At 37.7% G+C, this 27,164-nt stretch overlaps 1 protein-coding gene across 4 annotated transcripts in view; it reads right to left on the bottom strand.

Moving 5' to 3' along the window:
* Positions 1–9,486: 9,486 nt before the first annotated feature.
* BOD1L1 (biorientation of chromosomes in cell division 1 like 1) overlaps positions 9,487–27,164 on the bottom strand; it is a 35,063-nt gene continuing 17,385 nt past the window's right edge. The window contains exons 12-25 of one of the 4 annotated variants that reach the window (XM_032187015.1): positions 26,639–26,708; positions 24,083–24,129; positions 22,963–23,050; positions 21,792–21,871; positions 21,078–21,162; positions 20,023–20,099; positions 19,293–19,368; positions 19,178–19,212; positions 17,434–17,479; positions 14,477–14,511; positions 14,277–14,361; positions 13,677–13,830; positions 11,835–11,978; positions 9,487–10,631 (exon numbers count right to left, since the gene is read on the bottom strand). In XM_032187015.1, coding sequence (XP_032042906.1) covers positions 10,523–10,631; positions 11,835–11,978; positions 13,677–13,830; positions 14,277–14,361; positions 14,477–14,511; positions 17,434–17,479; positions 19,178–19,212; positions 19,293–19,368; positions 20,023–20,099; positions 21,078–21,162; positions 21,792–21,871; positions 22,963–23,050; positions 24,083–24,129; positions 26,639–26,708 — 1,131 coding nt within the window. In that variant the 3' untranslated portion in view covers positions 9,487–10,522. The remainder of the gene's footprint in view (positions 10,632–11,834; positions 11,979–13,676; positions 13,831–14,276; positions 14,362–14,476; positions 14,512–17,433; positions 17,480–19,177; positions 19,213–19,292; positions 19,369–20,022; positions 20,100–21,077; positions 21,163–21,791; positions 21,872–22,962; positions 23,051–24,082; positions 24,130–26,638; positions 26,709–27,164) is intronic. The other 3 variants (XM_032187016.1, XM_032187017.1, XM_032187018.1) reach the window with 3 other exon arrangements.

Genomic DNA, 27,164 nt, shown 5'->3' with positions numbered 1-27,164 from the left:
GTGTGGTAGTGGCTTTTGTGGTGAATATCACAGCCCCATGCTCTTGTATTTTCAAAAAGTGTTATTCCAAGCCCTGTGACAAGACCAGCTTATGAAAATACTGTCCTAAGCTAGCTTTGATACTGTGTGTGCCTTATCACGTGTCCTAGCACCCAGACCCCAACTGACATACCAAAATCCCCCATGCTTTTCCTCCAAGATGCAAAGGGAGTGTTTGATGGCTTCCTTCTAGAATGGGCTGTAGTCTTCCCTCTTGCCTTTCTATCTGCTAGCTCTGCTGGTGCTGGACATTGGCTCCAGCCCAGTTCTTGCTTGCAGGGTCCTGGGAACCTGGAAGGCGATTCTGGTCGCATCAGAATTATATGAGAAGTAGGGATGGCTAATGAACTGGGGATTATAATTGCTCTGCCTGATATTTTCACAACTTCTCTTATCACCCTACCTTTGAACAGCTATTAAGAGTGAACGTAAAGTCTTTTTAGCCCATATCTAACCTGTTTGGATGTCAGTAGGTCCATGTACCAGTGATTCAGTACAAGACAGCTGCTTTACAAAGCCGGCTGATCAAGTCATGTGTCCCTTGAATCTCAGTGTCTTGCTGAGCCAGACCCCTGTGATCCTCTTTTTTGTTCTTTTTTTTTCAAAGCACCGAGGCACAGAGGAAGAACTTCTGCCCACGCTACTGACAGGACTTTCTCCAAGCAGCGCAGAACATCTGCTGCCTGTCACCAAAGCAGTCCAGGCTTCTGAATTCTCTGATATCTGTGGATTACTGGATGATCGCATGCCTCCTCCTTCACATCTATCTGCACCCCAGGCTTGTGGGTCTGCATATGTTCTGCTTCTACAGGGTTTGGGATCTGTGCGAAAGCCCGGCTGCTCCCATAGCTCAGGTAAGTGTTATACTTGCTTATCAGGAAGTTGGCAAGAATTGCTCCAGGTATGCAAGAGGAGACCAGTCAGGCTTGTTGCCTTAGAAGTCATGCAGTAGTGATGATAAATAATACTTATCTGGTTTCTTTTTTTTTTCTTTTTTTTTTTTTTTGAATAAAGAGCAGCTTGGGTGAAAATGCAGAAGCTTGATGTTTGGGGGAATAGGACTGGGCTGTTTCACCTGTCTGTGGCTTCCCAGGACTCTTGCGGCTGGTTGCAGAGCTGTGGGTAAGGGCATGACATGCTCGTCCAGCTGGGAGCAGCCACCAGTCTGCCACCTTCAGGAGGGCCACCAGGGCCTTCTCCTATATAATGAGGCCAGCAAGTGAGCATTGGGCCAGGACTTGTGGCCCAATGAGAGCTTCTGTTTTGTGGAGTACGAGTAGCGCCAGGCCTGTTTAAAGCTTGGGGTCTTAGCAAAGCCTCTTGCTGAAGCTAGTGAAAGAGCAGTAATTGTCCCTTCCAATAACAACCATCAAAATGGGAGAGGCTACTCATAAAAGTTCTCGTTTGTGGCAAGAAGAATGGCAGGAAGGGAAAATTGAGCAGAAAAAAAAGGACTTTTAAGAAAAATAAAAGAAGGACAAGGGCAGAGGGAGTGATCAGGACCTGCCTGGCCTGAGAGAAGGTAACAAGCTGATGACAGGAAGGAAAAAAAAAGGGGAGAGGACAAGAAGGGAGAACTGAGAGGGGCCTGTGTGAGACATGGAGGGGTTGAGCAAAGGAGGGAGAACAGATGAGAAGTGAGGGTGGAAAAAGAGAGGGATGGGAAGATCTGGGCAAGGAAACGGTGACTGGAGAAGAAAGCTATTGCCAAACCCCCAAACCCAACTTGCCACACTTGAGGGAACGTGCTGAATGTGTTGCTCCTCCAAAAGCCCGAAGTGCCGATAAATGCAGAGCCGTGATAGATACGGGATTTGCTATGCTTACATTGCACCTCGAAACGTGGTGGGGGATGGAGTGGGACCCCACAGCCCGCTGTGCCCTGTACTACGCTCACGTAAACGGGGTTACAAGTGGCTGTGCTCCTGCAGAAGCACTTCTCCTGCGGGTGCAGGGCGGTGGGCTTGGAGGGCTCCGTGTTGGTGTGGAGCAGGGCCCCGGCACGGCCAGGGGGGCTCCCCTCGGCCCGGCCTCCCCCCCGCACCGGGGCCGGGGGCGGCGGGCGCTGCTGCCGGCGGGCACCCGTTGCCACCTAGCGGCTGCCTGCGGCCATCCGTGCCTGGGAAGCACCTTTCCGGGGGTTATTTATTTATTTATGTATTTATATTTCCCCACCAAGCCGCGATTTTGCCGCAGCAGGCTGCGAGTGCGGCTGTTGAGGCCGTGTGGGGCCGGGCTCCCCGTCCCATCGTTGGGCCGGCGATGGGAGCCCTTGTGTGTGTCCTTCCCAACACAGCACCCGGGGACATGCTGGGCACCAAGGGACATGGTCCCACTCCACATTCACTGCGATAAAGGATCCCGGAGGCTCCCATCGGAGGAGAAATCCCCCCAAAATCCCAGCCCTGCAGTTTCTGCCCTGGCAGAAAGACAACACTTCCAAGGTATCCAGTGGGACAGGGATTCTCACCTTTCACTTGTAAGGACTTTGGCCTCTTAGAATATGCTTAAAATTTTCCCTATTATGTCAAAATACATTCACCTTTACCAAGTCCCAGGCAGATGAAGACACAGCATTTTAGACATTGGACAAACAGAGCCAATGTTGGCCTAACGCATACATCGTGGATCTTGGCTCCACACCATCCCTCATCTTTGGTCAATGAACGCTGAAGAGCTTGTGCAGATGGACAGCTTTGGTTCTGATGCCCTTGGTTGGAAACACAACTGATTGGAGTTCATCCCCTTTTTTAAAGGCTGCTGATCACATTCCTGTTCTTCCTATCTTTCAGAATAAAAAGAGGTGATAAAAGCTGAGACAAATTTTAAGAAAGGTGTGAGAATAGGGAGAGGAGCAAAGGAATAAGAGATGGCAAAGATGCCTGCTCACTGGCATTATCTTCAAACAATCCCATTATCATAGAAAATCGAATTGACAAGACCCAAGAATTGCTTAGAAAAGTGAAATAAAATAAAATATTATTTTCTTAAAAGAGAGACTGCTGTGGGGGAATGGAGAAGTTTCCTACCTCTGTCTTACGGCTTATCTCTACACTACATCCACTGCTGTGGTAGCATTTGCTTGTCTTTGTATTCACTCGTGATGGATTATTCTATTTTGGATTATTGCCATTGTGGTATATAATCACAGCAGCAAATATTATCCCTTTGTACTTTAAGTACTTTGCACTTGCACCCAGATCCCTTTGCTGTTGTCAGAAGCAGAACCTCCCTAATTCTGAAAACACAATAAAATTGTCTGAACATCTATTACAAAGTTGTAACGGTGACTGGACAGTGTTTTGTTCGTGCAAGAAAAATGAAGCTAGCAATGTGTCTGTAACAGTAAAGCTTTGTGGATGTGTTATACGGCACAGCTGCCTTTTTCCTTTTTTGAAGGGGCTCCTGGGTCTGTTAGCTCCAGGCTAAAGGAAACGAATGTATATCCACAAAGCCTGACTGCAGGGCAAAAACCAGGAGATTTCATATTTCAAGCTGGTCCTCCTTTTCTCTTTCATTTTTTCTTCAGTGGAGAAAGAAGTCATAGGAGACACTGAAAGTGGCTAACAACTTTTGAAAGCAGAGAAGTAACAAAACCAGATTAGGCAAAGGAAAAAGTTCCAAGGGGTAGCGCCCTGCTGGAGAGAGAGATGGTCACAGAGCAAACAAAAAAGGCATAAATTACAACAGGGAGCTGCAGGTTAGAAAAAATATTTGAAGTCTAACCCAGGAAAAGGCTTCTGCGTGCCAGCCAGTGCTGCACCACGCAGGGGGAGGCTGGAGGTGAGGGCTGAATAGAGTGTTGAGTTCAGAAGTAGATGAAAGATGCTTCACCTTCAGTGTATTTATTTATTTATTTGTCTATTTTAAGTGGCCTTATATTGCCTATTTACTTAGCCTGAAAAATCCTGTCTGAATAGAGTTAAGTAAGCACTGTATTACTGAGCAATTCTTAGCACTTGTTTATAGAAAAAGCAGAGTGAAGCTCTCGTTGTCTGAAAGGAAAGTTGCATTCCAGTTCTCTGCTTGCTTTGGGCACCGAAGCAGGAATGACTATTTAATTTTAACCTCTTTAAGTTTATATACTGGAATTGGTGCTGGGGTATCTTTCTCCTGTATTCCTTAACATTCTCATGTACTCCCTAGCATTTATTTTTATGAATGTTAATTGACAGACATTATGGCATAGCATGTGTGACAGGTCACAATAAAATCTAGAAAAGGAAGGAATGGAATTAGAGGGTTAAGCTGTCTAGCTGACAATAAAATCAATTGCTTTGATATTTCTCCGTTATTCTCAATTACATCCCCAGTACACACACAGGCACAGTCAGTGCTCCTGCTGACCTGTTGTGTGATCAGCAAAGGAGCTGTGTTTAAAATGTGGCTCAGTCTGGGAGTTGTTTGCTAATAAGAGCTGTCGATGGGCAGAGATGCACATCGACAGTACAGCTGGGTCTTACATTCACTGTAATTCTCAGCAGGGTTATGCAAGTGCCAGTGAGCACTCAACAAAGAAAAGCTAACAGCAAGCATGGGGGTGGCACTGTAGCTATGGGTCCCCCCAAACTCACTTGCTGTACTCGACTTCCTAGTCTCTGTCTGCTCTACCTGTCATACCCTGCCTAAGATTTTTGTATCGTACTAATAAAGATCAAGATCTCAGGGCTAGCAGAGACTGGCAGAATAACCCGGTCTGTCCTCCTGCACAGTCAAGGTCACCAGTTGCCTCTCATCATTTCTACCTCATGCCCACACTCAAGTTGCAAGTTTCAGTGGTTGTGAGATGTTGCCAAAAGAAGTACATCAAAAAGTCTGTAACATCTCCCCCTTGCTGTTCCCACCATAACTCTGGGGGCCTGTGGCTATTAGAGGGCTTGCACAAATATTGTGGTACCTTTCTCAGCAGTAGATACCTGCTGGACACCACACCACCTCAGCATGCAATTTGGACAAACAACACTTCAAAGCCTGTTCTAACACCTCACTTGGGGTGGACGGAGATGCTTCACCCTGCTCGAGAGTCACAGACGTGAAACTTACCTTGGAGATAAAAGCCTAGGCATTGCTTTGTGACAAACATCCTATGAGATGGTGGAACATGCATGCCTTTGAGACCCATTTCCTCAAATCCTCTGGAAGGGAACTGTCATCTGGAACATGGACAGTGAGACCTGGTCTCTAGCTCCTGCTTCAAGTACTGACATGTCATTGGACATTAAGTATCTTAACAGGAGACAGAGTAGTACCCACTTTGATACCGTACAGCCTCACCTTCCATGACATGAGGGCTTAAGTCCTCCAATGCTCTCACTGCAGCACAAAAAAAAAACTTTGTGCCTTTGGAAGGAAGACCAATGAATGTCCACCCTTGGTGAAACCTAAGCAGATGGAAGTTACCATCCAGCACTACAGGCACGTCCTACATGTTTCCTACAGGCCAGTGCCGTCACCTTCCAGCACAGCTTGTTCAGTGTTGTAGGTCACATCTGAGGCACCTACCTCTCCTAATACAGAAAGCTTTGAGGCTTTGCTTGGATTCCTAATTTCCTTAGGAAGCCAGTTGGCTTAAATTCAGATGTTTCAACACTAGATCCAATTTCAGGTTTGAGCACAACCCTACATTTTACATCAGTTTTAGCAATGGGACTTCAGTTCCTAAAGAACCTTGAAAAATCTTTTCCCACATCAGAATTTAAAGCATTCTACTATGGGGGAACCCACTGTGACCCTGCAAGTCATCCCAGTGCTGAATTACCCACACTGCCAAGAAGAGACATGGCAGGTTACAGCCAGACTAAGTTTGTCTTCAGCTTTCAGCAATTGTGTAATCTCTTCTTGAAACATGGATCATTTGGAACATGACACATTGGAACAAGGAACCCTTACTAGGTTGGGTAGATAATACACACTTCCTACAGGAAGCCCCTGTGCATTGTTACTAGGGGAGCATACAACCCACAAAATAGCTCACTGTCCATTTATGCACCAATTATTTGACACAGAGCTACTGCAAATACATGCTAGAGCTAACTAATGGTGCACTTAGATGACCAACTGCAACTGCACCCAAACCTATAATACAGAGGAATGGTGATTCCACACCCCTATTGGCCACATGGCCATCTTTGTGCAGGCAGTAGTATCTGCACTAAACCAACAGCTGGTTTAGTAAACAGACCACATTAAAAAATAACCTGCAGTTTTGTAGAGGAAATTTCAGGCTTCCTTATCCAGCAGTCTGTGGCTGTACAATTCGGTGCTGCCATGGAAGAAAGTACCGTCCATGGGGCAGAAGAAGACAGAAGATGAGAGGTGCATTCTAGTGGCAGCCTGACTACTCCGACCATTAAACCACACCTTTGGCTAATTAATTGCACACTCAGTTCCAAAAATCTACTCCTGCTCTAGTAAGTTGTTCCCATTTCAAACTATGTTTTTCTTCCACATTTGTTTGGCAAGCGTTATATTCCTAGCTTTAAATCTTTAAACTAGTTATCTAAGGACTCCCTCAGAGATGTTTATATTTTTATTATGCTTTCCTTTTGGATTTTTTTTTTTTTTTCTTCCCCCCATAAAGCCAGTAAGGGTAAAGAGCTTAAGAGCTGAGATTTGAAAGAGAATGGATTTAAGTCAGAAATAACCTTTAGAGGAATTTTGGTGAAACACTGGAATCTGGAAATAAAGACTAGAATGTAGATGGAATTTCCTTGGTGTTTAAACTTTGATGTTTTAGTAGAAAAAACACCCTGCTTGAAGCAGACCCAGAGTTTTTGAGAAGCTGATGGAAGTAATGGAGTGTGACGTACACAGCTGGGACAAGGAATCTCTTGGAATAAACAGGCATGGTATCTTTAAGATGTTGCCAAAACCTGCAGAAGGCTGACACAGGCAATTTCCTCTGAACTGCAGCTACAAGCAAGTGAAATAGATGGAAAGCTGTTGAAGTCACGAAGATAAGAGTCTTCTGAGCTGGTATCCAAAATGACTAAGCAGCAATATCGATAATCCCCAAAGGTAATATTACAAATTGCCAGGATTAAGAGCTTTGATTAATTATATGGAGTATATGAATATGCATTCAGCTTACTTCATTAAGATGTCTACATCAGATCTTAAAAATGAAAACATTTCACATGGAATGACTTCAATGGGAAGAGAGCTAAAATCCACCAGTTAAATTCACTCTTTACAATATAAACAGGTAGAGCTCCAAGGAAATCAAACACTGCTTTAGAAGGAAATGTGGCAGTCGCTCAGCACATCCCAGCTTCGGGGCAGTGACTCACTCAGCACCACAGAGGTCCCACTACCTCCTCCAAAAGCAAGGAGCGGTAAAAGTCTGGAGTGGCAAATGATCTTTTCCCATTGCACAACTCAAGGCAGGTATCAGAATTTGACCACTTTTAGTATTGAGACACGTGAGCCTGTGTTGGACTTGCATCAAGTGGACATCTGTTGATACTGTCACCATGGCCAGAAACATTTGCTGCTCTGGATTGCAAAGTTTTAGGTTAAAAAGTTTTACTGAGGTTCTGTAGGGAATTCCTCAGCCTCTGAGGGAATGGAGCCAGAGCTACAGATCTGAACATGTGATGCCCCTAGAACATACAGAGATAAGAAACAGTGAATGTCTGTACTTTGGGTTGATGTAGCAGATTAAAAAAACAAAACAAAGCAAACCACAACTAAGGAGAGATGTTACTAGAGATGCTGTTGGAATAGAAAAATCGAGGCATTCACAGATCTGCCAGCATCAATAAAAAGTTTGCTCCAGCTGCTGAGTGCACCTACTGACTTTGGATCAGGTTCCAGATGGAAATGTCACCAGCTGCAAGAGTTACTAGCTTGCCAAACCCTATCAAAAAATGACAACTGCAACTGACCTTTTACTGATGATCCTTTAGGTGGTTAAAACAAGCAAACTAATTCCACCCCAAATCTACACAAGTGATTAAAAAACTATATAGTAGGTGAATCCATAGCATTTTAGGTTTAAGGCAGTAGAGAGATGTAAAGAACTTTTAAGTAGCTTGGACTAAAAAAAAAAAAAAAAAAAAAAAAGAAGAGATACCGACAGCTAGCCAGCAGTCCATCATGAAGCAAGTGGAGTTTGCCAAAGTTAAAATAGTTGGGGGAATTTGCACTTTCTTCCTCCTCTAGAGATTAAGTAAAAGCAGCCCTCTTGCAGGAAGAGAACTCCTTTAATGCCTTCAGACTATGAAATAATGTAATGAATGATCAAAGATATACTCCACAGATGAGAGGATTTTCCTAAATATTGACCTAAATATATAGTGTGGGGAAGGACAGTAAGAAAGCTTCTAGGTTAGCCCTGAAAGGCTGTCATTGATCTTCAAGGTTGTATTTCTCTGCTCAGATTCACTTGCTCTGTCAGGCAAAAGACAGTCAAGAGGCTCTGACACTTTTAAGCAGGAGCTTCATACCCATAAGCCACAAGAACAGATGTGCTTGTGAAAAAGGCAAATGTAACCTGCATTGTGGCAGAAGTATTACCAGCAGAGAGAGAGCGAGCAGCAGACATTCAGTGTAGTGGGAGGTTTGCTAGGAACCTCACGAGCAGCCTCACTGCTGAATTCAGGTGTAAGGAAACAATATCAGGAAGAGATACAGAGAACTCCAGCTATGATCAAAAGCCTAGAAAGAACTGATCGGAAAAAAGAGGAAAAAAAAAAAAAAAAAGATTACAAACAGCTCAGCTTGTTTAGACATACAGAATGAAGGCTGAGAAGAAGCCTACAACTTTAATTTATGTATGCTGCAGGGGGCAAAGGGAAGAAAAGGAAGACATTCAACTCCTGTGAAGAAGTGGGTATACATTACACTTAGTATACATTAATGTATACATCACTGTTAGTCATGTACAGGGATATATTAGTAATATGTTAGCAAGGTATATATTTCAGCAGAGTTGAGGTGGAGATCAAAAGAAGTTAACTTTCAGAGCAGAGGGGTTTTGTATTTCAGACTCAAGTTTGCTTTGGGGAAAAAAAGTAAAAAAAAAAAAAATGTGCACCTGCCTCTATAGTGTACTAGGCCTGGTAAACTGTCCCTACCTGAAGGTCCTACCTGTAGGACACCAATCAGGTACAGCATTACTTACAGATATGGCTCCAACCAAACATATTCGCAAAAACAAGTTTTCAAAGTGATGTGATTAAAAGATAATAAAATATGGCAACTCAGGTTTTTGGCAAACATTTTATAATTTTATACAAAAATCTCAGTAAGAAACCAAGCAGAATATCTGACGGAAACATCTGCCTTACAACAAGTTCAAAAAAAAACAACCCACAAAAGAGAAAAAAAATAAAGGAAAATTCCAACCCCCCAGAATCCTTTGTAATTATAAACCAGAATATGAACAAAACACTTAAAATAATCTCAGATTGTTTGGCAACTCATCACATCATTACAAGAGACACATTTGATCATAAGAAAAGTTTAACTTTATATACAACTTCACTTGAACATTTGCTCTTACCAGAGTTAATATACATTAAAAAAAGATTCTGGCAATAATACCAGGTTCTATTTTTAATACCTGTGTATAAAACGTAACATAAAATGCTGAAGCTCTATCGTTAGGAGAAGTGACATTTGATTTCAATGGGTTCTTCCTTGTTAAAAGAGACAAATACTGAAAGAACAGGTGCTTACTTGCAAAATAAAACAATTTGTTTCGTTTCAGGGTAGAGCTGGCTGACTGAATAAATGTAACCTAGTACAATTTATTTCTTGAGGTTGATAGTAAATTCACGAGTGAAAATATAATCCAGTAAGATTACATTTTAAGTTTTATACTTTGTCACAAATGTGAACCGAAAGGAGCCAAGCCCCTTTCACTATGCTAAACTACTTCAATGCATGCGAGAAAAATACTTTACCAACTGTCTGAGCATATTTTAGAGAACTTCAGGTTTTAGACAACCCCAGTAGAGTGGAGGGAAAGTTTCCTACTGACATCTGCATAGAATGTAAAATATATAATTAAAAAAACCTAAGGTATATACTAAAGTTTACAGACCAATGCTTTCCATATAATAAATAAAATGTCCATCATTGATTAGATTCATACACAGAGTAAAATACAACCTATTTTTACAAGTTTATGTACAAAGTGTATTAGTAGGCCAAGGGTGCCTCGTGGGTTGGAAGCATCTGCATTAGCATGTCACATTGGGAATCCCCAACTTTCCAAGTCAGTGATAAAATATATAACTACTTTGTTTTTCATTCAGATACAAAGTAAACTTATTTTTCATCTGAAATAAATGTACATAATATTCTGTATAAACAATAGTTTATAAAGCTGTTTAAAATGTAACTTAGAAGTACTGCATCGATTAACTTAGAGCTCTGAAACAAGCACGTGCAAATCCCTTTGCTTTAAAAAAAATAGAAGCACAGATTTTTTTCTCTTCCTTTTGACTCTTCCACAAAGAGTACTAGTTGGTAAAGATTATCGTTTAGCTTTCTTTACCGGTGTCTCCTCTGTTTTCTGCTGGCCTTTTCTCCGTACTGCTGTTGGGCTGCCTTCCCTTTTACGCTTGGTAGACTGCACCTTTAACCTAAAAAAACATCATAATTATTTTAGCAATGGTAGGACCTGAAAAACAAGAAGGGTGGTCAGGCACAATCCGGGACAGAACTTAATTGCCCATCTCTGATGAATTATCAGGATATATTGTTTAAAAGCTTACTAATATAACATTACAGTTTTAGTTGCACAGACCCGAGGGAGTCCCTGCACAATCCCATCACATCTTAGCAGGGTACTGCATACTAGTTCTATATGTTGGAGAGTGCTCCAAATGGAGAATCTAGGGCTCCTTCCTCTTCTCTTTTGGACTGACTGGTGGATTACAACAGAATATATAACAAACTACACTATCTGCTACCATCTCACAAAGATAGAAGAATAGTAATAATGGCTCAAGCCTTGCATACACAATAGGGAATAAAGGGCTGACACCACGTATCCTTATCTCTGTTGAAGCATCTATATATAAGCCCACCATATTTCAGCTGCAACCAATTATAAGTGCAGCTTAAACTCTTGGCCATTCATAACCATCAGGTGAACTGCGACACCTATCAGTGCATGATACACATCTGCCACTGTTCTTGATGTTTGGTTTGAAAACATAACTCATACGCTTCATAGTGGAAGACAATTGAATGTATTTGGCATATAGCCTGTTTTACAGGTAAACTACAAGATGAATAGCAATGTTTGTTGCTCCCTTTGGATTGTACACAGTGATCTCAACTTCAAAAAAAGTGCACCAGGGAAGGAGGGAAAGGGAAGTATTTTCAGAACTTGGTATAAGGCCTCAAAGTTTCTCCTTTCTTACCAGTTGATCTCAGAAATATCTTCAAAGTTTTAGATCCATGACATAGCATGTTGCTTTAACCTGAACTACAGCTGCCCTCCCCTCTCCCCCACCCCATTCAGGAAAGAACCAGAGCTCAAGTTAAAATATTGCTTAACAGCATATTCAAATTCTCCCAAGAGGTTTCCAAGGACACACACACACACACACATATACACACACACAGAAAATCTAGTCTTGCAAATGTTAAAGAAAGGAAGAAAAAAGAAAAAATGTAAACAGAATAAAAAATCCTTTGAAAGCTTTTGTATAAAACAAAAGACCAGAACTGAGCAACGTTAAGACTGCAGTTCAGATTTTGAACCAGTATGTTACATACAAAGAAAGGATCGATATAGTGAATACCCAAACTAAAGTGGCTTTAACTTTCATACTTACTGTGTCAATGGAGGAGATTTAGTAATTTTTGTATCACTTGGAGATCTTTTTTTCACTGCTAGCTTCTGTTGTTTTCTGGGAGAAACTGAACTTGGACTGCTGCCTTTAGAAGTTGCACGTGTGGTTGGCTTGCTGGGCTGCTTTCTGTAATACAAAAGAATGATGAATGTATATATAACAAAATACTTTTACCAAGTCACTTTCTTCTTGCATTCCAAGTGTGGAAAATTAAGACCGCACAGCATTTGCAACAAGTAAATCAAAATTGTTGAAAGAAACTGAAAAAACATTTGCATGATTTGAGACAAAGTACCAACCAGAGACATGTACTTTTGTACCAAAACATAGAATCAAAAAGACTGCTTTACTGACAATATTTAACAAATAACCAAGTAAAAAACCCTAGTTTCAAATCTACAGTAATTCTGGTACATAAATGCCCATGTACGAAAAAAAAATCTTTGAGTACCAGCATAACAATAAAAGAAGCAAGGGGAACAAGCTGTGAAAGGAAAGGTAATTATCTTATCCAGTGTAGAGAAAGAACTCATATTAGCCTTCATACCCATCAGTTCAAAACATGAAAAGGTGGTTACTGAAATAACAAAAATATCGATAAATTAAAGGAAAGTGTTTCCAAAAGCAATTAAAATGAAAACACTGATATCTAAACATTTATTACAATTTTAGAGTTAACTGTTAAGTGAGATAAAAATAAGTCCTTTTACCTTTACCACAACAGAACTGTTGCTTGCAAAGCAGTAATCTTCACAGGTTTATATTAAAAAAGAAAAGACCACGTAACTACTACCTAAAATTATAAATTCAAGGGAGTTTACTCTGTGAACAGTGCTTCAAGTAAGCCCCAAAGGCTAATACCTAATACAAAATACTCGGGAGTTTACTCTGTGAACAGTGCTTCAAGTAAGCCCCAAAGGCTAACACCTAATACAAAATACTCAGGAAAGACATAAATCTGGTGGATTTACAGAAATCTCACCATGAGCACAAAACAATGCCTGGAATCCAATTTGTTCTGGAAGGTATCTATGCAGATTAGAACTTCCCAAAACTGGCATGCTTCTATGATTCCACAAAGCAAAGTCAAGAGGATGACCTCTATATAATTAAGTTTGCCAACAGAAAGGTACATATACTAAAGAATGACTTCTTGAAATCATTCTTGGTACACCAATCTTTTGCAGTAAGATTATTTTCCCGAGCTTGGAGATCGCTAACAGATAAATTAAGTCCTACAGTACTGCTGATTCATGTATTTAACTTGGGTCACATTTGGAAATAGAAATGGACATTGAAAAATGTATTTCTGCCTTGTTCCAACTCTGAATACCAAACAGTAAAAATGGCAGATTCATACCAGAGGTCCCTTTTTACCTTTTGGAGTTAAGTGCTTTCAGACACATCTTCTGAGACATCCCTAGGACGAAGATTGCCAGCAGGATCAGTTCTCATCTAGCAAATTCAAGTGTGTCTTTTGTGGCCCTAATAGTTTCTTGTCTCCTAGTAACACTGAATCAAGGCAAAAAACCTTGCCCCTCCTGATTTGTTATTCACTATTAGAATGAGAGCTACCCTCTGCCATACTAAGACCTGACTCCACTTCCAAATAAGACTTTTCCATTCTTCGTTATCAGAAGAAACAAGAGGCTCTTTCCCCTTACTATGAAACCTCCCCTTTTGTCTCTACATCCCTAGAGAAATGGCACTGGAATTAGATATGGAATTATTTGGTAAGTTCAAATCAATTAAAAAACAAAAACAAAATCTACAACTGAGAACAATGTAGAAACAAGAATCTGCTATCAGTGTCTCTACAGTTACCTTTGAGCCTCTAATCTTGTGGCTGGTCTAGTTGTGGACCCAGAATGCATTTCATCATCTTCCTCCTCCTCTTCTTCCTCCCCTTCCTCCTGCTCTCTTACTTCCTCTTCAGAAGATGTTAATTTTCGACGTTTTCTTTCTGGCTCCAGCGTTTCTGCCCATGTAAAATTTTACACATGTGCTATAATTTTCCAAAAGCCCTCCAAAAGGATATGGACACTTAGTTTAGAAAAGGTATTCTATTCACAAATCCCATTTTAAGTAAGTATTTTTCCATTTCCTTTATGCTTCAACATTTTTAATTCACACTTGTTTGACTTAATCTTGCTAACACATTCACAACAGTTTACTTATGCAGCTCATAGCCAGAATTCATAGAAAATTCATGAGGCTTTATAGAAGCATCTGGGATGTAGCAATTTTGACATGAGATTACAGCAATTTACACATATTTACATAATATTTACACTAGCTGTAACTCAATGATTTTTCCTCAAGAAAGGAAAATTGAATAAAGCTTATCTTGTTGCTATCAGTATACAGAAAAGCACAGTAATATCTCCTCATTCTGTTAGGAATAGCATGGTTTCATGTTTTTACCAGTTTCCTCTGACTGAACCAGAGAACGCCTGGGCTTTCTCCCTCTTTTACGCACAGCCATATCTGCTTTCCCAGCTTCATCTTCCTGAAGAAATAAAATACAATCAAGTAAGGCAAGAACAATTTAATTTAAATAGAAGACAGACATTTTTCATTACATACTGCTTACAGACTTAGAAAATTAAAATGCTTGCACTTACATTTGTTGTTTCTTTCTTATTTGATAAGTCTGTACCTAAAAAGAAAGAACAAAACTGAATCCTGAACTTCAAATCTTTTGCTACTCAGTTAAAAACCACAAACTTCTTTTGAACTCTGTCAACTTTGCTTAAACAACACGATGTCAGAAAACATTTAAAGTCTCTAAATTAGAATTTGGCTTGGCTTTGTTGTATTTTGTTATACACAGACTGGGACAATGATTTATTAATATTTTTTTTTAAGCAGTAAGGCTTTTATAAGACTGATACTATATTTATTACTTTGTTGCATATGCTTTTTTTTTTTAATTTTAATGGAAAAACTGAAGTTACTTATCCCTTTTAATTACTGTCAATCAGTTACAGCACCACAGAAAAATTTAGCATGGAAGGGGCCTCTGGAGGTCATCTAGTCCAGCCTCCTGTTCAACGCACAGCTAAACTGAAAACCTGATCTTACTGCTCAAGATCTTGTTCAATGCAATTCTGAAAGTCTCTAAGACCATAGACTACATATATAGTCCCTCTGGGCAACCTTGTTCTAGTGCTCAACTACACCCACGGTGAAGCACCAAGATGGCTGTAGCTCAAAAAGGCAACACTGAAAACCTGTATATATAATACCTAATAGCTAGCAAACAAATTAGGTGACCTCCTCTGTTGAAGTAGCCCAGCTTTTCAACTCAGTGCTTCTTACAGACCGGCTTGTGCATGTTAAAATACATTTACAAACCCTATGAACTGTGTTGTCCCAATCTGCCCTCTCTCTATGGTATATGGCTACTGCTTCTACTCTAACTCTGTGGTAAGAAAAATAATTTTATGAATTTTGAGGTTTGCCAAATGGAATTATCTGCAATACTGCATGGGTAAAAATCCACAGCTGTGGAAGGAGAGTAGCAGCCTAAACAAAAGCATGTTTTTATACCTTTTTTTTAATGCCATAAAATTGCCTTTTTTTTCCTCCAAGAAAGCTTAAAAAAAAAAAAAAAAAAAGAGACCACAAACTCTAAATCCATCACTAATTAGACCAGATGAGTAAGAACAGAAGAATGTCAACTCAGGATCAAAACCAGATCTCAAAGCAGAAACATATTCTAAAATTCACACTTTTTTTTTTTTTTGAGTTGTGCTGTTAAAGTTATGAGGAAAAGCTTTTACACAGAAGCAAACAAAATGAATTGCAAGGATGTGTAACTATTTGATGAAGAAGCATAATAAAACATAGGACTCTCCACTGCATTAACTGTTTTACATAAACTAAGTCTAATATATAAAAAACATTTTGTAATTCTGTTGTGTACTGAAGACAGATATTTAAAATTCTGGTAAGTTTTGGCAAGTTTACAGCAAAATATTTCGTGATTGAAGAAGATTTCATTTAACTACAAGACGCTCTTTTTAAAAAAAAAAAAAAAAGAAACAATCTTCCCTTTAGGGTGACAAAATGTGGTACTTTTACCTCAAAGTAAGTATAAAAATGATTAGCAATAACAAAAAATCCTACCAACTTTACAGCAGCAAGCATTAATTAGTGCAAAATAATTTTAGTTTCAAGTTCAGCATCAGTTACTTCTCCTTATTCAAGAAGAGTTTTCCAGAGAAGCTTTTCTGCTGCTGAGCATGTACAGAGGAAAAGCACACTAAGGAAGGACGTTGCCTTCAGAAACCAGTTGTCTCCAACTGTATGAGTTGTCCTGACTGAAAACGACTTCTCTGCTTCCCACGAATCCATCTCTGTCGCAAAACCTTGTACAGAACATCCCAAAATTACCAGACTAAATGGACTGCACAAAGGGATTCCACTGTTTTCCTTTCCCTGCCAAAGGTTTTCCAATCCTCACATGAATGCTAACATATGATGAAAAGTTTCACAAGATATTTCATCCACTTCATACACTTTATATTGCCTGTGACATCAACAGCCTTTTACCTCAAAAACAAAATGTTACTTAACACACTAAATTAAGTTTTAAGTACACAGTCCAAGTGTCTGTCCTTTTTAATAAAAAGCAAGCCAAAATGTAGTTTTACACCTTTCTCACATTCTTGTCTGTTCTTTTTGCAGTTGACAGAAACCAAGTACCACACACCAGCTAGCCCTCCAGAGACAATTCTGAAGCATATGGATTAAAGCTGACATTTAAGAAATGCAGTGAAAATAGGAAATAGTCCATATGTACAGTGCAGCAAGATTAATGTCTCTGTAGAAACCTAGGCTTTTGGAAAGTCCTGAAGGTTTGTTTTGAAGATCTGCTTTCTCAGGTTTCTTGCATGAATGTTTGTATTTGTCTACAAACTTTTTTTTGATTATCTGCTTCATGAATAAATTATTAAAAATATTCAGAAAAACTGCAACATTTTACTTCTTACATTGCAGGTGTTTGAATAGGGAAGGGAAATATAAAAATATCTCACTTTATATTTGACTTTAGTTTGAAACACTAGAAGCATATTACCAAGTAAAGTTAAGTGATCATCTTAGAAAATGTTTACTTTTTTTTTTTTTTTAGAAAAGGAAAAGAAGTACTCCTTCAAGCTGCCACTGACCTTTTCAGACTCTTATTGACAGATAATGTAATTAACTGAACGTAACTTATTTTTTTTTTTTCCTACAAGCATTCTAAAACAGTTAATGTGAAAACTTATTTTGATATTCATTGTATGATAGAAAATAAGTAGAAACAGCACCATGTGCCACACACAAATGCTTGGGTAATATTCAGCAATGCATTACTCAACACTTGAAGCTGTAGGTGCACTGCTGAAATTAATTCTCGACATGCTGTTCTTTTCTTAAATTAAAGCCTCAGTAGGAATTAGGGATAAGTCTTCACTGTCCTGTTTACTCAGGTATTTTCACAACTTGATAATACTGACTGCGAGAGATGATGTTTAAGAAGGACCCATTTGATGGTCTTGAGCACCCCCTTGCATTTCTCCCATGATTTGCTTACCTGTTTGAGGACTTTTCCCTTTACTTGCAAAGGCTGGAGGCTGCAGCTAGAATTTACAACAAACAAACAACACACAAAACACACACACACAAAAACAGGAAAATCCAGGTTTGTATTACATAAACATAGAAATTTCCATTCATTAGTAAAACATAACTGCAAATCCAGAAAACACAAACATTCTAACCAATATGCAGAAAGTTTGTACCTAATTGCCCACAAACAAATGAAATGACAGTAGTTTCAGTAACCAGATGTGGTAATTTACACTGGAAGTCATTACAGTGAAATATATTTATGAAAACTTAATTCTCAATGATACATAGAAAAGTTTAGTGCAGTCACTTTATGTAATCACACACAGATTTGCAAGTTGTAGTCACCAGAATTTTGTATTTACTCAGAATACAGAAAAAGCTATATAAAATTACATAATCTCCTATGATGAATGTCAACAAAATCCAGTTGCTTTCACTGTTACATGACTACACTAAGATGTCTATACCATCTTTGAAGTAGCAACAGATTCTCAATGCAACCTTGGAAAAACTGCCTTGCAAAGACAGTTATTCACTTTACAGAACCATTATCTCAAATGGATGGCAAGTAGCTGTTCCTCCTGCAGCCAGCCTGTAACTGACTGACACATCTATAGGTCATCACCTGGAGGTGCAAGACAGTTCAACGGTTGAACTAGAACAAGACAACTCAGTTCCAGTACTGAATATGATAGGGTATATATATCCCAGAGGGGATTTAAAATTAGTTTTATTTCTCATTTGAAATCAAAACATCACTTCAAATCACTTTTCATTAAATTGATATTGAAAAATAATGATTAGGAAAAAGATTTACTAGAATTTTGAAACAAAGTTTTACCAGGCCTGTAAAAGGGACAGGACCCTGAAAGGGCTGCCTGAAACACTGCATGGACAGGACAAGCAGAGATGAGAACACCTGCTAAATTCCCCAGACTTCTGACAACCATCCCAGTTCCTGCCTCACCAGGCAAGCAGGCAGAACACACCAGCTTCACTAAGTGTTAATTTTTATTTTTTTATTTTATTTATGTTTTTTTAATCATCTCTTTCCAAGCAATATTTCTATCCTCAATCCATTACTACCCTGTGCTGTAATCCAACTGGACTGCAGAAACACTTTGAACAGAAAAATTGGCAGTGGCTGCACGTCATGTGGGTCAAGAAATCAAGATATTGCTGAGCTTTAGTAGACAGAGATGTTTCAGGAGCTCTTAGATTACTATCAGCACGTCTCCGTATTCTGAGTTTACTGTACGCATTGTAATGTAGATAACACAACTGGATTGCACAATACTTTAAGACATTAATAGTTAATATATGCTATTATTAAAACAGGCTCATGTAGAGAAGAAAAACTGAAGTTTTCTTTAGGCCAAAATAACTCTCAGCACAAATCAAAAGGCATGTAAGCAGGATGAAGTTCTGATCACATGCACAAGTATACTGCTAGACAGTGTAACATTTATATTATTTACGTTGTACTGTTTAATCCTGTTATTTAACATGTTCAGACATAAAAGTATATTTTGCTTACCAAACTCAGTTATATCAGGATATATTTTTCATAGTTTTTGTATGCTTAGACTGAAATCAATTATCAAGTTTTCCATAAAATGTTTCTGAAATACCATTAACTATTAAACAGAATAATGGTTCTTGAGCTAATATGTTTAAATGCACCCAAACAAAATAAAGGCACTTACATTCCCACTGCTCATATCAGCTTTTGACTCCCCACCTGAGGGAAGAAATATGAATTCAGAACTTGAACGTTACTATTTTCATTATTTTCCCACACAGGTGTTATGAATTACTTACCACCAGGCTGCGCAGCTTCAAGAGGGTATTTACGAGGCCTTCCTCTTTTCCGTTTCACTATGACAGGCTGATTTTCCTATGAAAAATAAAGGACAAAAGTATTTTAGTTACTGTAACTGACATTCAGCATTTGATCAATATAATATAAAGACTGCTGCTAACACAATGTGCTAGTTGCAGAAGCAATGCTTGTCTGTTTAAAAATATAGGCGAGGCAGGTTCTGTAAGAGATGCTGCTGTTTATAAAATCCATAGCTGAAAGGAAACAAGACAACTCCTGATTGTATTAAATTTTCTGTGGCTGTAAGGAAGTGGTATTTAACAGTCCTAATTATCCCAGTATACAGGTTGGTAAAGTTCTTTATAAACCTATACATACATACATACATACATACATATATATATATATATATGTATATAAACACACACACCTTTATATACCTATATACAGAGGGTCTTTAGTTAAAAAAACAAAAACTTTTAAGTTTAAACTATGAAGGACATCTACAAGTAATAAATAGAGGCTGAAAACCTCTAGCAACAGACTCTTCCATTTACAAGAAAGGAGTGTACAATCCCTCAGTCTAGAGGTGTCCTGTTTTCTTTTCACAGCTATTTATGGTGTTGGTGAAGTCAAAATTTTAATATTGCTGTCAGCAAAATACAAAGTACTTGTTTTCAGCGTGAACCTATATTATCCCAATTAGTTATCACGAATAACACCACTCACCTCTACAGAATTTTCATTTGATTCTAGACCCTGCTTCATCTTTTCAGACATTTCCTGCTCGATGCTGGATTCATCTTCTCACAAACACACAGGAAAAAAAAAAGAGAAACTGTGCATTTTTGTTTTGTTAGACAACAAAAAAGGTACAAGCCAGTCTCTGGACTAAAAGCATTCTGTTGCCCCAAATTCAGCTTCCCTATCAACACTCATTGGAAATCAACACTTTGCCTTGAAGCAACAATATGTTAAACTGCCAAAATGCTTCCCTAACACTAGATGAGTTAGAAGTGACTTTTAATTTAAGGTGAAAAAAGTTCAACAAACCACTGTATAATTTTCTTCCACATCCCATGAAATTGGAAGCTGTATACAGCATAGTGAGGATATAAGCTCCCTGCAAAAACAGCTTCAGATTTTTTTTAAAACATGCTCACTGGAGAGACAAAACTATTAGCTCAAACTGGTATTAGGAAAGGTACATCATTCACACAAAGGCAGACTCTAGTTACATCAAAGTCACTATTAGCCCTGCGGACACACTATTTTTATTACTTTTTTAAAAAGCGTTATTTAATGTGTCAATTACAACAGTGTAGCTTGTAAGCTCTTTCTTTGTTGTTTTTTCTTTGTAAACAGACAGGACTGTTTTTGATTGTGAACGTGTTCCACCCCCCCTGCCCCAATAAACCCTTACTTACTTTTGGTTAGAGTTGGAAGAAGCTATTCTTTTCACATGTTCTGAACATGCTGTTCCCCCTGTCCAAATATGTATTTGCAATCGGCTTCCCTAGTCAGGCTGTATACTGAAGTGGATGCGTAATATCCCTGTAACTCCTTATCTGGGTCAGGCTATCATCACCAGGAACATGAGATTTGCACTCACCATTAAAAGAACTGAGAATAATGTAGTATTTGATAGCACTAATATTCTCTAGTTGCTTTCTGTTCTATATGCAAGTATTTGACTGGGACTGAATTTCTTATTGCTCCCAGAATCATTCAGATGAAAGTAGCATTCAGTATGGGTTAAATTGCAAAGACTGTATTTTCATTACCTTTTACTTCCACAGCATTTCTAGGAATTGTATGCGTTGCATCAATTTCTTTGGACACTTCTGCTGTATCACCTGAAGTAACTTCCTGCATTGTTTTGAAACAAAGAAAAAAGCAACTTACTACAAATTAAAGAAATTGTCAGTTACCTGGATTTAAAAATAAACAAAAAAAACCCAGCTATTTTGTAATCTCTTAAAAATGTTGATGCTGAGAGCCTTCATTAAAATCAATGGGCAAGATAATCCAAAATATTCTGCATGTACTCTTACAATGAACACCCGTTTTTCCTTAAGTTCCTATTCTGACCTGGAGGGGATTTGTGCAAATACAGGACTTGGGTCAAGGACTTGCTGATCTCAGATCAGTACAAACATAAAGATGCTGAACTGACTGGAGAGCTGGCCTCCCACAGTGCTCCATGGGATCCTAAGTTCTTAACTATTGGGCAAATTGGTTCATCACAGATCAAAAATATTTGGTCACTACACTGTGTACAACAACAGAAACCTCTGCAATTTTTTTTTTCAGTTGACCCCATGAAAGAATATAGAATTAGTATTCTATATTCATTTTGCGTTCAACACAATGCAAAATTAATTATCATTTAATAATGGAAATACCTCCTAAAGTAAACTGCTATAGAAATAAAAACTTAGACTTAAGTCTTATTTACATTACAATTACAGAACATTAAAAAGTGTTCTTGAAAATACCTTGGTGTTAATAGGTTTTGTTTCGGAACACTGACTTTGTTCATCATCTTTTCTCACATCCTGAGCAATCGGCTCGTTGCCTGAAAAACAAACAACAGTTCAAGCATTAAAAAAAAAAAAAGTATTTGTCAGATTTTGATGTTGCTTTTACACCGGCAATACCATTAGTGCTATTGGAATAATATTAAAAAGCAGCATCTTATTTACAGAACTATGAACAGGAAGTTATGCTGATCTCTCTTTGAACAGGAACACAAAATAATTACAACAAAGAATTCCATGTTTCTTATTTTTTTGAAATATGAGCTCAAAATTGAAATTTTACTGATACCGTATCAAAAAATTAAACATCAACCGTAACTTTAATCCAACCAGAGAAATCTGTTAATGAAACGTGGGACACTATCATAAATACTGCCTGGCTTCAAATTGCTTCCTTCATCAAATCAACGTTCTTAAAAGCAGAAAGAAAACAGTTATCAAAGAAATGACATAATTAGTTAGCCTAATGTACCTTTTTTATTGTTTTGTTGCAAAAAAAAAAAAAAAATCAAAAAAATTTAGTAAGCTTTTTTTGAAGTAAGTTTTTGCTTCAGTTGAAGGCAGAGTTTAAATAGCTATTACTGTCTCATTAAATAGCTATTATCATCTCATTATTATGTCAACAAAATGGCTGAACAAATGTATTAGCTTAGAAATATTTATGCTGTTCAATGGACTAATTTCCTTCTCAACTTTTGCTTCTAGACACACAAAAAGGTTACTCTCGAACTTTGGTTTTCCCAGTCTAACAGAAAGAAACAATGTCCATTGAATGGCCAGGTATTTCCTTAATGATCAGCTCTCCTTAGCTTTATTTTCCTTCCATTTTTTTTTGTTTAAGGATAAAGTCAGCAATTATTTTATAGATTAAAGAAAGTTTGTTCCCCTATGATCAAAAAAGCTACAATACTCTTCTGTATACTACTGAATTTGCTACCCTATTATTTTAAAGTATATGAAGCTATTTCAAATATGTTGAGCTGTTTTGGAAAGATGTATTTTTTTTGGATTTTGTAATTCCCCATTCCAGTCTTTCCTTCAAGAGAGAATTTTATGGCCTGATCACAGCAGGACTTTATTTTGCAACAGAAAAGCTTTACACATATTTGTGCATTTCTGTATCACTTACATTTTCCTTTATCTACCGTTCCTGAAGATTTACATTGTATTCCTTTAGATCTATGTTCTTCAGTTATCTTGGTATCCATGTTTTCCACCTATGCATAAAATACAAAGAAAGACAACTCTTTACCTTCTTTTCCATCTTTTTTCCTCTCCCATAAAGTTTATAAACATAGAAGGGATACAGTTATTCCTATTCACTACTTTTAAATACAATATCCATTAACATGGTAAGTAGTGGAATTACAAAACCTGTCTCTTTCTACAGCACAAAGAATGTTACTACTATTATGAAAGCACTTCTGGCTTGCAGTATTTGCACATTTTTTAATCGATCCTTTTAATAAAAAAATGCTTAGTTTTAATTAGGCATCCTACTATGTGTTTTAAAAGCAATGTATCATAGCAATATACTCAAAATATATTTGGATTTGAACGAAGGACACTCTCCAACAAGCAGAAACAAAATCCGTATCTCATTAGAACCAAAACATGATCAAACAACATCGTAATATATATATATATAATATATAGTATAATAATATGTTTTATATATATTACTATATATATTACAAAGTTAAAAAAAAAAAGTTGAATATTCAAGTTCAAGAAACTATAGACACATTTTTTAACCTGTCACCTATGTAAACTGTCTTGCTACTGCTCCATAAGAAACACTTCAAAATCTTCTCAATTATCCTTATTATAATTACAGGTTCCACGTTCTTGTGAGATCACAGTGGACTGCACTAAAAGAGCAGCTTTCTAGTCCCAATCAAAGGCCCCACTATAATCCCTATTTTGCCCTCTTTTCTCAAGAAGAGGAACAAGCTTCTACCTTCTAACAGTTAAGAACACTCTTGAAATAGCTGTAAAACGTTAAACAACAATAAAAGATTTATTTACTTGTAAATTCAAAAGAGTAATGAGGCATCAACCTACACAGCTGCACAGTCTCCATATATACACATATATAGGCTCTGCATATACAAGAAATAATATTTTTGTTTAGAGAATATTTAATGTAAATAGAAGTTTTAATGTAAATAGAAGTAATGCAAGCAAGAAGAAAGCAGCATAAACTGATAGTAAACTTTTTTAAAACAAAACAAAGCAAAAAAACTTACATGAATAGTTTCTCTTCCTGTAGCAATATTCCTCTGCTGCAAATCTACTAAAAATAATAAAAAAAATAGAAAAAAGTTTAGCAGCAAAATATCTTCATATCTTCTATTTCACCTCTCTGAAAGGGCTCTAAATAAATACGTGACACTATATAACTTGCTTTCAGTGTTGAAAATATCATTTACCCAAGCACCTTACCCTTTAACAGTATATCATCAAACAAAAATAAAGCAAATGGATTTCTAAAGCATAGATAGATGAGAATCATGTTAAGATTAAAATACAGGCATTCACGAGGCTGTGTTCTGTGAAACATACAGGAACCTTGAAGTCGCAAATACACTTCTGACATTTGAATGAGTCAGTCACCAACATCGCAGACCTAGATGCTACATCATGGGATGAAGTAAGCTATGCTGAAAACTAAGCTGTAACATCAGGCTTGGCAGAGAACTAAAGTCTGCACAATTGTAGCAGTGAGACAGCGCACATACAGAAGCTGTTTGATTGCTAGACTGTGCTGTACTCCAGAGCCAAACCTTACATATCACAAAAATGTGGAAAATAATTACGTATTATGGAAACTAATGAGTCCTTCGCAATTTGGAAAAATTCCATACCTTTCAAAGTCACTTCATATAGATATAAGTAGAGAAAAAAAAAAAGGCTGCTCTGTGAGAGGGTTCAAAAAAAAAAAAAAAAAAAACAAAAAGAACCACCTTTATATCTGATTCACATAGGCAAATGAATTAGTATTTTTATTTTAAAAAGCTGCTAACACTTTCCAACCAGCTTTTCTTTCAGCTAGAACATAAACCCACGATCCAATAAAGCCATTTTTACATAAAACTCTATACAGTTTGTAGCTGATTTCTTAAACCTGTAAGTTTTAGGAACAATTTATGCACAGCTATACTGTTTAGTTGCACAATATCTTCCAATTTTTAAAGCAGTGTCAAATGAAGAGCTAGATCCTACCCACTCAAACAGCAATGATTTGTTTACATTCCAAGGAAGCTTGGACTACTAAACTACTGTGTCTGCTGTTCATACTGATGACAGGACACACATTTGTCTTTTAAACAACTTCCTTTTACGTACGTTGAGCTATATGTATATATATATATACATAAAAGAGAGATTATTGTGCGTGTGGGGAAAAAGCAAAAAAAATCTCTACCAAGAGCTACAAAGCATTATTCTTTCTTCAGTGTGTGTCATATCCAACATGATTTACACAACAAATGGATTTGTGTTAAACATTTTACATGGAACAAGATTATTACAGCCAGTTCAATGTGCACATTTTAAAATTTAAGTAGTGTCTGTCTGGGTGACTGCGTGATGTGAAGTGGCACAGATCTGGTGTCCTGAAGACCACATTCTTCTAAGCCATTCTTGGGATTTACACTTTCTTTCTTGTGAGTTGAGCATGTCTCTTAATACCTGGATGAATACACTACACCATTAAAGTAGGTATATGAATTTGACCTACCCCAAGAATAAAAAGGAATCTAAGGCTTCACAAGGCAAATTTTTATGGTAAATTTTTATGCATATACAAGTAAGCTTTATAGAGCACCCTTTCAGTTTATGCTTTCAGCTGCAATTTCCATAAGAGGAAATGCATCTTTAACCTCTCTGGACTCTATACAGCAATATCACTGGTACCTCCTGGAATTCATTTTAGTTTTGCTTGTTACTCCATTAACTGAAGATTAACTCTCATCTGGTAGTGTTGTAAACATCTTTGTAAAGCATCTGGAGCATGCAATCCATCAGGATGGGAACAAAGTTGGGGTGTGTTTCTGCTTTAATAGGAAAGCCAAACAACTGCAACACATTTGAAAATGTGTTTCTAGGAATGAGGGATTTTTTTTCCTCCTGCATTTAAGACTAATTTAATACATTGAAAAGGAATTACTGAGCACAGATCTAGAGTTGACTGAGATTTCTAGCTAGGTGACTACCTACTTATGAATACTATTCAAATTTTAGTGGATGGATAGATTTCAGTGGTTAGCCAGAAACGTTTTAATCTGATGGAAGGCAAAACAGACTAAAAAAATTCCCATTATTATTATTATATATATATATATTTTTAACTTTCTGTAAACTCTCCGTGGCCTAGTCATACATTACTTAATTGACATCATATCCCCAAGGGGCTGTCATGACACCAGAAACAAGGTTGTTCTAATTTCAGAAAGAAAGCCACTCGTTGCAGAAGTTTCTGTTCCTGAGCATCAAACATTATTTTATTTATTGAGTGCTAACATTCTTTTGAAATCCACATTTTTTGAATTTTTTTTTTTTAACTTTAAGTGCTTTCCACCTTTCTTTTAATGTATTATATTGGAAGAAAAGGCTGATCCTCCCGCTCTCTCCTGTAAACCAAATGCAAAGCCACATGAGCTCCTAAGAAGCATTTAGTGACGATTTCCACAGGCTTTGCTTCAAGACCTCTAGACAAAGTCTATATCAAATCTACAAAATTCCCCTTATGAGTAATAATCAAACCAGTATGAAAAATAATGTACTATCAGCATAAACATCACCTTTTTGTAGCTCTTTAATATGAAGATCCACACATACTTCTTCACTCCTTGGACTTTCAGGTTGTTGCGGCTAAATGCAAAATCAGAGAAAACAAAATATTACAGGCATCCAGCACAATTTTGTTTTGCTCCCCTACCTCACGTAGTAATTACTATTGCCTTTGGACTGATAAGCCTTCAATAGCTAAGACAGCAGTACAAATATTAATAGGAGACACTGCCAGAGCTCAGTTACATTACTGTTGAACACTGCGGTGCCATGAGCTTGACCTTAGAGTTAACAATGGTATTATAAGAATGGATTAGTTTAACAAGGAGATCCCAAAAGAAATCTCAGGAAGGTGCAAATTCTTATTCCAAAAGGAGCTCTGGTCATGACAAGTACTCCAGAAACATACACACATATACAGAAAAATACATATCTAACCAAGTTGAGTGAACGTTTTCCAACTCATGCCTGTTTTCTTTGTTTTTGTTGTTTTTTTTTTTTTTTTAATAAAAGCTGCAGATCAGCTGTATATTACAA

Source organism: Aythya fuligula, chromosome 4 (assembly GCF_009819795.1).
Source record: "Aythya fuligula isolate bAytFul2 chromosome 4, bAytFul2.pri, whole genome shotgun sequence".
NCBI lineage: Eukaryota > Metazoa > Chordata > Aves > Anseriformes > Anatidae > Aythya > Aythya fuligula.
This window is presented reverse-complemented; position numbering and strand designations above follow the sequence as displayed.